Genomic DNA, 13,361 nt, shown 5'->3' with positions numbered 1-13,361 from the left:
GATGAAAACTCCCTTGGCAGTATAGACAACAGTACGGTGATAACACCCCTGGCAGTATAGACAACAGTACGATAATAACGCTTAGAAAGGATGTGAGGTATTACCTGAGCGGTGCTTGGACTGTCTCTGAGTCAATATCTTAACTGGGCAACAAGAGGAACGGATGAGAATGGGATGTAGTAGTGGGGGTACAACCTCTCCAGGACAGCAAAGGGGTGGCAGGGGTCAAGGTGGGGCGACAGGGTAATCCTGAGTTTGGGGCTCAAGTGAAATGCCTGCACAGCTGTGGGACTGGGTGCCATTGTTACGTAACCTCTTTTATTAATGGATTATGTGCTAGGGAGAAAAGCCTTTACCTAGGGGGACAGGCAGCCTCAGACTCTTTGAGCTTCCCCGTCACAACTGAGACTGACTAGGTGACTGAATGGGACTGAGAGGCGAGATAGAGGGACAGACAGACAGACAGACAGACAGACAGACAGACAGACAGACAGACAGACAGACAGACAGACAGACAGAGACAGACAGACAGACAGAGACAGACAGACAGAGACAGACAGACACAGACAGACACAGACAGACAGACAGACAGACAGACAGACAGACAGACAGACAGACAGACAGACAGACAGACAGACAGACAGACAGACAGACACAGACAGACAGACAGACAGACAGACAGACAGACAGACAGACAGAGCAGGGTTTAATTAAAGACAATCCTGTGTCCCATGCTGGGAATGACATGGTTCCAATTACACAGTCTACACCAGCCCTGCCTGCCTGGGAAAAGAGGGGGACCAGGGTCAGACAGGTCGGATCTTACCTAGTACAGTCAGTTCGGCAATCTCGCTCTCCCTCTCTCCCACCATGTTGGTCCCCACACAGATATATTTCCCTGCGTCACTCTTCCTGGCGTTGGTGATCATCAGCTTCCCACCGCGGATCTGACAGATGGAGGGAAGAAAAGTAGAAGTTGTAAGGTCATTTGTAATTGAATATAGCATGTTACGCTTGCAAATACTTGTAATTCCCTAAATACTATTTGATGCAACAATTTGTGGGCTTACACGATTCTAGAGCGTCCTACAATATAGAGGATGAAATGATGACTTTCCACCTGTCAAGCACAGACAGAGGTTTGTCTGGTAGGTTTAAGAAGCAGCAGCTTTTAGGGGTAAATAGTGTGTGCATTCTCAGCTGGCCCGGCTAGCTGGCTGCGTGGCAGGGAGGGCAGTGCCTGACAAGTTTATTCCGCTGACAGTTGGAAGCAGAGAGTCCACAACCCTTCAGGTCTCAGAGAACCACTGCTACAGCACCAGCCCAGAGATACTGCACTGTGCCACGTAACAGGATCGTTGTAATGGGAAATAACTCTGGACGGTTAGGTTGGAGAATTATGTTATTTTCAAAGCAGCACTTATAATTGTGGAATCAGGTTTTCAAAGAACATAACCAAATCATGCATATGAAACTGACAACTATTAAAATGTATTGAAATAGGGATTGCTAATAAAATGTAACAAAAAAAATGTAACAAAATCAAATGCTATTGGTTGTGTTCACATAGCTGCAGGTGCAGCAAAATGTTTAATGACAATAGAGGAGAGAGAGAGGTCTGGTGGGGTGCAGGAACCCCATTTTCCAGTCATATGGTGCAGTGTAGAGGGACGTTGGTTAGTGAGTGGTGGGGAATCACAAGGCAGCAGAGCGTGTCACAGAGGAAGGGAGTAGAGGAGTAATAGCAGGGCCAGGTCTGTGGGCCAGCAGGTTCCAATCTTAATGTGTGTAAACCAAGCTGGGATGACCAGCCAAGCAGTCACAACTAATCCACTCACAGCCTGATGTAAAGCAGCCTCGCCCCTATCTCTGTCCCCATACACCACCTCTAAACCTCCTCATGCTCCTCACCCTCACCCCCTCCTCTTCCCCGTGAACCTCACAACACCTGAAACATGCTGAGAGGAGGCTGACCTTCCCTCTCCACACTGACACATTCTACCAGGCCATAAAAGTCCTCATGTGTTACACATGGACCAGGGGTGAGGATGGGAGAGGAGGGGAGAGCAGGGGAGAGGAGGGGGAGAGCAGGGGAAGGAGAGGAAAGGGGGGGATGAGAGGGAGAACAGGGGCAGAGCAGGGGGGAGGGCAGTGGGCAGGTTTCAAAGCCCAGTGGTCCCAGAGGTCCCTGGGCCAGGACCTGTTCCATGTTCCAACCCCTGTAGTGCTGGACACTTTTGAAGTGTCATCACATTACCCTGCATTTGATGGGGGCAAAGGCGACGAGGAGTGTGATATCTTTAGTGAGTGTGTGTGTCTTTGTCGGTGTGCATTCTGTCTGTGTGTAGCAAGACCCGGAGTGGTTGGTACAGTATAGAGTAGTGGGGGACGGGGTGAGGGTGGGGCAATGAGAGGCACATCTGGAGCTGCAGTACTAGTCCAGAGGAGAGGCCTGAGAACAAAGAGACACAGGTCCTTTGAAGAGCTGCTCCTCAGATGTCCTCCTGTCACATCCCTGCACCATCAGCCTGCACACACATTCCTCCAGTCTTACTCTCTCTCTCTCTCTCTCTCTCTCTCTCTCTCTCTCTCTCTCTCTCTCTCTCTCTCTCTCTCTCTCTCTCTCTCTCTCTCTCTCTCTCTCTCTCTCTCTCTCTCTCTCTCTCTCTCTCTCTCTCTCTCTCTCTCTCTCTCTCTCTCTCTCTCTCTCTCTCTCTCTCTCTCACGTCAGACCCACAACACCAGCAAATGCATCCCTCCTGTCCTCCTCCTCTCTCTTCTCTCTCTCTCATACTTTCTTTCCTGCGTTCCCCTCTGTTTTCCCTTTCCATCATGCATCTGCTTCTCTATCTGTTCCCTCCATCACATAGCGGTGGTGGTGGTGTGTGTGACTGTGTTCATGTGTTCCATTGAGTTCCTCTGTTATGTGTGCTACACTACACTATACTCAGGTGCCTATCACTATACTCAGGTGCCTATCACTATACTTAGTTGCCTATCACTATACTTAAGCGTATATCACTATACTTAGTTGCCTATCACTATACTCAGGTGTATATCACTATACTTAGGTGCCTATCACTATACGTAGGTGCCTATCACTATACTTAGGTGCATATCACTATACTTAGGTGCCTATCACTATACGCAGGTGCATATCACTATACTTAGTTGCCTATCACTATACTTAGGTGTATATCACTATACTTAGTTGCCTATCACTATACTCAGGTGTATATCACTATACTTAGGTGCATATCACTATACTTAGGTGCCTATCACTATACTTAGGTGCCTATCACTATACTTAGGTGCCTATCACTATACTCAGGTGCCTATCACTATACTCAGGTGCCTATCACTATACTTAGCTGCCTATCACTATACTCAGGTGTATATCACTATACTTAGGTGCCTATCACTATACGTAGGTGCCTATCACTATACTCAGGTGTATATCACTATACTTAGGTGCCTATCACTATACTTAGGTGCCTATCACTATACGTAGGTGCATATCACTATACGTAAGTGCATATCACTATACTTAGGTGCCTATCACTATACGTAGGTGCATATCACTATACGTAAGTGCTTATCACTATACGTAAGTGCCTATCACTATACGTAGATGCATATCACTATACGTAAGTGCCTATCACTATACTTAGGTGCCTATCACTATACGTAGGTGCATATCACTATACGTAAGTGCATATCACTATACGTAAGTGCCTATCACTATACGTAGGTGCATATCACTATACGTAAGTGCCTATCACTATACGTAGGTGCCTATCACTATACGTAAGTGCCTATCACTATACGTAGGTGCCTATCACTATACGTAAGTGCCTATCACTATACTTAGGTGCCTATCACTATACTTAGGTGCCTATCACTATACGTAAGTGCCTATCACTATACGTAGGTGCATATCACTATACGTAAGTGCCTATCACTATACTTAGGTGCATATCACTATACGTAAGTGCATATCACTATACGTAAGTGCCTATCACTATACGTAAGTGCCTATCACTATACTTAGGTGCCTATCACTATACTTAGGTGCATATCACTATACTTAGGTGCATATCACTATACGTAAGTGCCTATCACTATACGTAAGTGCCTATCACTATACGTAAGTGCCTATCACTATACGTAAGTGCATATCACTATACATAGGTGCATATCACTATACTTAGGCGCCTATCACTATACGTAAGTGCCTATCACTATACTTAGGTGCCTATCACTATACTTAGGTGCATATCACTATACGTAGGTGCATATCACTATACTTAGGTGCCTATCACTATACTTAGGTGCCTATCACTATACGTAGGTGCATATCACTATACTTAGGTGCATATCACTATACTTAGGTGCCTATCACTATACGTAGGTGCCTATCACTATACTTAGGTGCCTATCACTATACTTAGGTGCCTATCACTATACGTAAGTGCCTATCACTATACGTAGGTGCCTATCACTATACGTAGGTGCATATCACTATACTTAGGTGCCTATCACTATACTTAGGTGCCTATCACTATACTTAGGTGTCTATCACTATACGTAGGTGCATATCACTATACTTAGGTGCCTATCACTATACGTAAGTGCCTATCACTATACTTAGGTGCCTATCACTATACTTAGGTGCCTATCACTATACTCAGGTGCCTATCACTATACTCAGGTGCCTATCACTATACTTAGGTGCCTATCACTATACTTAGGTGCATATCACTATACGTAAGTGCCTATCACTATACGTAGGTGCCTATCACTATACTTAGGTGCCTATCACTATACGTAGGTGCCTATCACTATACGTAAGTGCCTATCACTATACTTAGGTGCCTATCACTATACTTAGGTGCCTATCACTATACTTAGGTGCCTATCACTATACTTAGGTGCCTATCACTATACGTAAGTGCCTATCACTATACGTAGGTGCCTATCACTATACTTAGGTGCCTATCACTATACTTAGGTGCCTATCACTATACGTAGGTGCCTATCACTATACGTAGGTGCCTATCACTATACTTAGGTGCATATCACTATACGTAAGTGCCTATCACTATACGTAGGTGCCTATCACTATACTTAGGTGCCTATCACTATACGTAGGTGCATATCACTATACGTAAGTGCCTATCACTATACGTAGGTGCCTATCACTATACTTAGGTGCCTATCACTATACGTAGGTGCCTATCACTATACTTAGGTGCCTATCACTATACTCAGGTGTCTATCACTATACTCAGGTGCCTATCACTATACTTAGGTGCCTATCACTATACTTAGGTGCCGATACGATATGTAGTGCGATTCTAACGATTGTCATGATTGTATATGTATTGCGATTCAATGTTCCAAACATATTGCTCACTATGTCTGCTGCAGAGTGAGAGAGAGAGAGACCCCTGACAAAAATATGTTTGATCAGTCATGGAAATAAAAGTGCTGAAAACATATTGGCAAACCATTAAAAACAAGATGGAGAACAAGCAAAATTAAGGAACAACCAACTAGCGCATAAATAATGTTGAGATATTGAACAATTAATATTGCGATATATATCGTTAGAAATAATATCCCGATATGTAACTGTATAAAATGTTTCCCATCACTAACTACACTGCCCCTTCAGAGTTAATCACAGTCCTGAGGACGGAGAGCTGCCACCCACATCACCCCCAACCTGACCCCACTACAATCAATATAGGGTGGTAGTGTGATATTATGCTACAATATACAGTACTGTAGAACTGAACAGAAACTACACACCCTCCCTGCCTGCTGTTGATGCATCGCTCTACACCACTGGCAAGCCCAGTGCCCTTCCCTCCCCCTTCAATTTAAAACAACCGCTGGGCCACACAACACGTTCGTTCCCACAGCACCAAATCCTACAGCAGACCCCCAGGACTCGACGTGGTTAAAGAAACAACAACAGTTTTTGGAGTGGATGTTGTGTTAGAAACAAACCATAAACACAAGCGCTGGGTTGTTTACAGGGCCTGTGGACTCATTAAGGAAACAGTCTTATCTGCAGGCCCATTAGTCCAGTGAGCTGAGCCATAGCTCTGAGGCAGAAACCAAGCTGGCCGTCTGTATACACTCTGAGCCAGTACACCAGTGACAACCACAGACTGTGGTCAACATAGCTACCGTGAGTTCACTGCAAGACCTTATTTGACTTGGTATTTTATTACATTATAGTGAAGTTGGTTCCTTATGGAAATGACATGCAGCAGTAAAGACAATGAGGAAGGCAAGCAGGCAGATGGGTGTAAATGAGGAGACAACAGGGAAGTACAAAGCCAACGCAGCCGTTGTATTTCCTTCAGAAGGCCCTCCTCCTCTCCTCCACCTCCCTCTCTCCGCCACCTCCTTCTCTCCTCCACCTCCCTCTCATCAGCGCGGAGGAGAGCTGCTCTGTCCATCACAGCCCCTCAGAGAGAAACTACCTGTCACTCCGGAGGAAGATGAGCCTTGGATCCCAACTCACAAGTCCCCTAGAGCGTATACAGACACACAAACAAGCAAACATGCTCGTGTGCGCACACACATATACACCCACACCCACCCCTGATTTCTTTGCATGCTTCCACAGATAGCCTTTGTTCCAAATAGACATTGATTAGCCAAATCACAGTACAATATTGTTATGCATTATACAATATACATTATGTTAGTCAAATAGATTATGCATTTGTTTCTCTTCATTATGACACGTCTGCCAACAGAGACACTTTGATCTTCCTGGAGCTGCGCCAGCAAGCAGTGGGGTGTGTGTGCGTGTGTGTGTTGACGTGCAGGTGTGATGCGCAGGCCTATTGCAGTGCTTGCTCTGTACAGAGAGTGTTCTCGTAGGCTAACGAAGCTTGTCTTACCGTGATGCGCTCATCCCGGTCATTGATGTTGGTACCATCTTTCCTCCATGAGATGGTGGGCTCAGGATGCCCGCGGGGCGGTTGGCACTCCAGCACGGCAGGCTCACCCGCTGCCACAATCACATCCGCTGGGTTCTGTCTGAAGTCATCACGGAGAACTGTGGAATAGGAGAGGGAAGGGGTTAACGGCCCGTTAGCACTGCAGGTCGAAATGAAACAGGAAAAAAATGCACCAGTGGAACGTTTAGGGTATACCTGTGCAATATTCAAGACTCTTATGACCAGACTCTAGAAGTGCAAGGACTAAAGTCTGAGCAGAGGCAGTCGATGACAGATCACTTGTCTTGAGGAGCTGGACATTGTATCGTGCAATAGTGGTCTCCGGGGTGGTGTGCCAAATCCCTGATGTTCTATAGTAATACAGGCCTACCACCCACTCCGTCTGATTAGACTAACTCTCTACCAGCTGCGGCTCAACTGTCACTCTCCACTCCAGCCCTGGGGGAACGTACAAACACACAGGCAAACCACTTGCATTTGCATCACAATCCCATTTACGACTCCCAGGAACTTTGTTTGACGTGTGAGTTATCCATTGACCAAAATAAAACCTTGCCAGTTAATGTTTCCCTACCTTGTTTGCCCCTTCAAACACTTCAAGAGAGATAGGAGGATATTTCGCAAGAGCCATTAACAAGCTAGCTAGGTGGCAAACACACGCTCAACATCTTTCAAGGTTTAACGGCCATTAGCAATGACTCGATGCATCATACTCAATAACAACCTGACACAATCACAGTGTATTGCTAGTTAGTGAGTACAGCCTGTGGAGGGGAGTGCTGACGCAATGATGCGCTTGTGCGAGGCTCTATATGGACTATAAAGACATTGAGTTTGTCAGGGAGCGACGACGGTCCCTCTACTCCTGATGACATTTAGAAACGGAGAATGTATTGTTCTACAGACACTGGCCCAGTTAACAAAAGGCCTAGAGAAGAGAACAGAAGAGAACAGAAGACAAGAGCAGAGAAGAAAAGACAAGAGAAGACAGGAGAAGAGAGACTCCACAGCATTTCAGTCTAGGCCATTACAGTCAGTCGCAGAGTCCCCCAGCCAGCCCAGTGATTGTCTCTCCAGCCCGTTCCGGATGAATGAGTGAGTTAGTGACTACACCCTGAGGGACATCATGCTCTCATGAATTGGAGAAATTCCTCATCTCTTCTCCGCAGCGCTTTTCATTATATTCCCAACACAGTTACTGAAGCTCCTTTCTCCCCTCCTCCCCCCTGCAGCCAGCATGTAATCTCCTCTGTCTTTTCATTATATTCCCAACACAGTTACTGAAGCTCCTTTCTCCCCTCCTCCCTAGCCCCCTGCAGCCAGCATGTAATCTCCTCTGTCTTTTCATTATATTCCCAACACAGTTACTGAAGCTCCTTTCTCCCCTCCTCCCCCCTGCAGCCAGCATGTAATCTCCTCTGTCTTTTCATTATATTCCCAACACAGTTACTGAAGCTCCTTTCTCCCCTCCTCCCTAGCCCCCTGCAGCCAGCATGTAATCTCCTCTGTCTTTTCATTATATTCCCAACACAGTTACTGAAGCTCCTTTCTCCCCTCCTCCCTAGCCCCCTGCAGCCAGCATGTAATCTCCTCTGTCTTTTCATTATATTCCCAACACAGTTACTGAAGCTCCTTTCTCCCCTCCTCCCTAGCCCCCTGCAGCCAGCATGTAATCTCCTCTGTCTTTTCATTATATTCCCAACACAGTTACTGAAGCCCCCCTCCTTTCTCCCCTCCTCCCCCCTGCAGCCAGCATGTAATCTCCTCTGTCTTTTCATTATATTCCCAACACAGTTACTGAAGCCCCCCTCCTTTCTCCCCTCCTCCCCCCTGCAGCCAGCATGTAATCTCCTCTGTCTTTTCATTATATTCCCAACACAGTTACTGAAGCCCCCCTCCTTTCTCCCCTCCTCCCCCCTGCAGCCAGCATGTAATCTCCTCTGTCTTTTCATTATATTCCCAACACAGTTACTGAAGCCCCCCTCCTTTCTCCCCTCCTCCCTAGCCCCCTGCAGCCAGCATGTAATCTCCTCTGTCTTTTCATTATATTCCCAACACAGTTACTGAAGCCCCCCTCCTTTCTCCCCTCCTCCCTAGCCCCCTGCAGCCAGCATGTAATCTCCTCTGTCTTTTCATTATATTCCCAACACAGTTACTGAAGCCCCCCTCCTTTCTCCCCTCCTCCCTAGCCCCCTGCAGCCAGCATGTAATCTCCTCTGTCTCCCCCAAACCGGATTACATGACATTACATTTCACTGCATAGATAACATTACCTTACATTGTCCGACACTTCAATACCAGGCACTATATTCTATATACACTGCAAGACATTACGTTACATTGTACGGGATTGTAAGACATTCCTCTGTGTCTAGGTTGAATTCGTGTACGCACTCAAAAGTGAATAAGGCCTTTCAGCCAATCCATGAATCCTATATGGACTCATTTGAAAAAGCTTCCTAGAAACTTCCAGAGTGGTTTAATGAGTATGTTCATATTTAAACTATAATTTCCCAGTACTCCTTTCCAGAGAAACAATATGTTTTGAATACTTTGTTTCAGTCGGTGGTTATCAAGGGAAGCTGATGTTGTAAACAATGTAAGCCCATCTATGCAAAGCACCAGTGTTGTATCACCTGTATGCAAATGAGCGTAATCACAGAAGTGCCTGACATTTGGGTAGGAATATCATTTGCGTACTCGCTGTTGTTGCTTACAACGCTACGACCTTATTATCGTGACAGAAAAACTATGTAGGTGTGTCAAAACGGTGTGTACTATATTGTTAGTGGCCACGGGAGTCTGAAGACAAATACATGTGTGACACCATAATTATGCTAGTTCGAGTCCCACTGAGCAGCAGTGTGTTTACCTGAGAACACGGAATGGAATGCTGTTTACCATTTATACTGGAATGTTTTGCTATTCAAGTCTTGTAGGTCAAATTCTTCAGTATTTAGCCTGTGTGTAGTCTCTTTTCTCTTTCAATGCCCAGTTTAGCGTAGCTCTGAAGATCTGAGACCAACACAGACCACCCCTCTATCCCTACCTTGTCCACAAACACCTCATACATACCTAGAAACCACAAGTTTAACTCCATCAACCTCTCTCTATCCATAAGCCTTGAACATTACTTTCTCTCTCTCTCCCTGATCTCCTTCCCTGTATGTTGGTCTGAGTGTGTAGCAAATCTCAGCCTTCTGCTCCACTGTGCTGTGCTGTGTTGTATTGTGCTGTGAAGTGTAGGCCAGGCCAGGGAAGACCAGGGGAGGCCAGGGGAGGCCAGGGGAGACGGGGAGGCCAGGGGAGGCCAGGGGAGGCCAGGGGAGCGGTAATCATGTTAGGGAGTAGGAGACTGTGGAACTCTGACACGTACAGCCCAGAGCCCAGATAGAGAATACTCTTCCCATGTACTCACACTTAACAGCCAAAACGCTGGGGGACATAGTGGTGGTTTGTTACCAGCAACTTTCTGGATTGAGGAACATCGTACCGAACCTCCCCTCTGCACCCCTAACCTTCAACTCCCAGTTCCGTTCCATCCGCTACAGAGTTTGCTGTGAGTGCTTTTCAAATGACAGCCTCAGGGCAAGTCAGGCCCATTTGCTATGCCTCCCCTATGCAGTGCATTCATATACAGTATGTTAACTTGAATGAGGGATAGTGAATGAGGGATATTAGGAACAGCTGCTGAGACGTCAAATTAGCAAGCAGGGGCTGTCTGTCCTGTCGGCCCATTCGGTCTGTCCTAATGGCTGTGACAGTAATGAAGACGGGGAGCTGCTATACCACACAGCAGCACAAACCAGTCCAGACAGGAGAGACTGAGCACAGAGAGCACTGAGCTCTGCCGGGAGGAAATGGAAAACTACCACCGCAATTCCTCAACTCTCAACATGTACTATGCAGGATAACAGAGCTAGCTGACAGAGCCACAGGCTGAACTGGAGACAAAGAAAACTCACATCTTCCTCAAAATGGCAGGCGCAATAATCTGTTTTTTGGTCAGGGGCTTGACCACAGACAATCCTTTCCTGTCTCCCCTGGCTGCCAGCTCCCAGCAGCATCACAAGGAGCACATATGTGATTAGTGGGACAGGACTCCAGATCCCACAAACATGCTCCGAAAATGTAATTTTCACTCAGTGAATAAGTACACTAGTGTAATCTCATGTCTTTACATGCTAGCAGGGCCCCTACTGAAATTGGAAATGGGAGAAGATGAGATGCAGAGAAAGTAGCTGCGAGAAGAGAGTCACGGAGAGAGAGAGACCAAGAGAAAGGGAGAGAAAATGAGGGTGGACAAATCAAAGAGAGAGAATGAGACAGAGAACGAGAGAACTAGAGAGAGAGACCAAGAGAGAGGAAGAGATTTGGATCTCTCTTTACGTATCGCTGAGCAAACTCCTTCTCCTGATGAAGCGGCTAAATTGTGCTAATTTGGCGGTGGGCTGCGCATAAGCTCTGCCAAACATTACCCATCATAAATAACACAGGATTAAAGCCTGAACAGGCCAGGCCAGGGGAGCCCAGCCAACAGAACAGGGAGAGAGAAAGCAAAGCAGAGCCTAGCAGAAAGCAGACGGGAAACAATGAGAAAATACAACATGGGTAATCACTCCCAGATGGCCCCAGCTCTCTCCTCTCAGGCAGGCTGCCCTGCTGGATTTGCACGTTCCGCAGGACGAGAGGGCGAGAGGCCTGATGAGCAGCGTGGACATGGGAGAACAAATTGGGATGACCCTCTAGTTGGAGGCATTTTGGCCAAACTCTTTTGGTCTCCCGTCTGCTCACCCTGGCCCCTCTGATCTGATCCAGGGAGCAGGGAGAACACTGGCTGACTACAGGCAGTCTACAGGCCTGCAGCTGACTGAGTGGCTTGTTCGCTGACTGGGGCCTGATGGGAAACAGCTGTTCCCATGTCACATGATAAAAGGCATTCCTTGTGGGACACAAAAACATGGCTGCAGTTACTCTAGACAGGAACAAAAACGGAGCCATGAGAACTCTTGTGCAAAGAGTCTTCTAGCTTCAGTGTTGTAAAAACATGCAATGTTAGCACACAAACAACCTGGCAAGAACCAATGTTTTAAGCGTTGTTGTTAAGTTGCTAAGAACATTACGTGCTTTTACACGGGATAATTCACACATGCATTTGTGCCAACGCACACACAGGACACACACACACACACACACAAAACAGGCAGGCACAAAAACAGAATCTGCTGAATTTCCTCTCTCTTTTTCTCACTCTTCTCCACTGCCTCCATCTCCCTTACATTACATTGTCTCTCAATCCATCAGCCCCATGTAATTCCTCTTCTGCAGTCTTTTTGTAAAGTAATCCTGACAGTCTCCTTCCTTGAACCAGTGTAACTGACACCAGTGTATACTCCCAAATCCCCCAAACCAGCGAGCTTCAAACTACAAGGTTATAGTCTGGCATAGAGAGGGAGGGGGAGGCAGAAATAGAGGTGGAGAGAGATAAAAGGAAAGGAAAGAGGTGGAGAGAGAGAGAAATAGATAGAGGAAAGGAGGTGGAGAGAGAGAACGAGAGAGAGAGATGGAGGTGGAGAGAGAGAAAAACAGAGAGAACGACAGACAGAGGTAGAGAGAGAGCAGAGGGAGAGCTCAGTGACTGTGCATCAGTGGGGCTCTGCGAGGAGGGCTCACACATATTGCTGCTATCCCAGCTAGCCTACAGGCCTGTCCACTGAGCTGAGACCTACACCTCTCCCTCTCCCCATCTGTCCCTCCCTCCAGTGCAGAATCCCACAGCCCACTTCAAAGGTGGAGACCCCTGGACACGGTGTCTTAACCCTGGATTTGATTCTGTCTGACTGCTGGGCCCGATGGAGCCTCTCTCCTCTCCACTCGCAGCCTGAGGATAGAGCAGGAGCATACATACATACTGCAGCAGGAGAGCAGTACAGACAGAGCAGTACAGACAGATAGACAGTCAGACAGGGCACACTGCAGCCCTGCAGACAGGGGCACGCACCACACAGCATAGCCTCTCACCCGACCAGGGTAACCTACCTACTAACCACAGTCCAGCCTAATCCTGCCTCTTCCCTCCATTTTGTCTTCTCCATCGTGTTCCTGTTAAAGCCGACCTCCTGTTAAACTGGTTGCACCATTTTGTTACAGCTATTTGGTCATGTCTTCGTAGATATGGTTAGAAAGACTTGACACCACCTCCTGTCATCCTTGTTGCCATTAGGCTATCGCTCCAAGTTGTACTACTTTGCAGTCATTAAGTTGCAGTATTACAGTAAATTGTATGTTAAAAGACCATAGCTACCAACAGTAGGTGTGGTGAGCAGAGTAGAGCTGGGGTTCACACACAGAGCCAGTTGAGCGCCCGTCAGTACCTCA

At 46.9% G+C, this 13,361-nt stretch overlaps 1 protein-coding gene across 2 annotated transcripts in view; it reads right to left on the bottom strand.

The window, feature by feature from the left end:
* Positions 1 to 13,361, bottom strand: part of LOC120057208 (roundabout homolog 1-like) — a 170,100-nt gene that overhangs the window by 45,094 nt on the left and 111,645 nt on the right. For both annotated transcript variants that reach the window (XM_039005715.1, XM_039005716.1), the window contains exons 3-4: positions 6,924 to 7,081; positions 827 to 947 (exon numbers count right to left, since the gene is read on the bottom strand). In XM_039005715.1, the coding sequence (XP_038861643.1) occupies positions 827 to 947; positions 6,924 to 7,081 (279 nt within the window). The remainder of the gene's footprint in view (positions 1 to 826; positions 948 to 6,923; positions 7,082 to 13,361) is intronic.

Source organism: Salvelinus namaycush, chromosome 12, assembly GCF_016432855.1.
Source record: "Salvelinus namaycush isolate Seneca chromosome 12, SaNama_1.0, whole genome shotgun sequence".
In the NCBI taxonomy this organism is placed as follows: Eukaryota; Metazoa; Chordata; class Actinopteri; order Salmoniformes; family Salmonidae; genus Salvelinus; species Salvelinus namaycush.
This window is presented reverse-complemented; position numbering and strand designations above follow the sequence as displayed.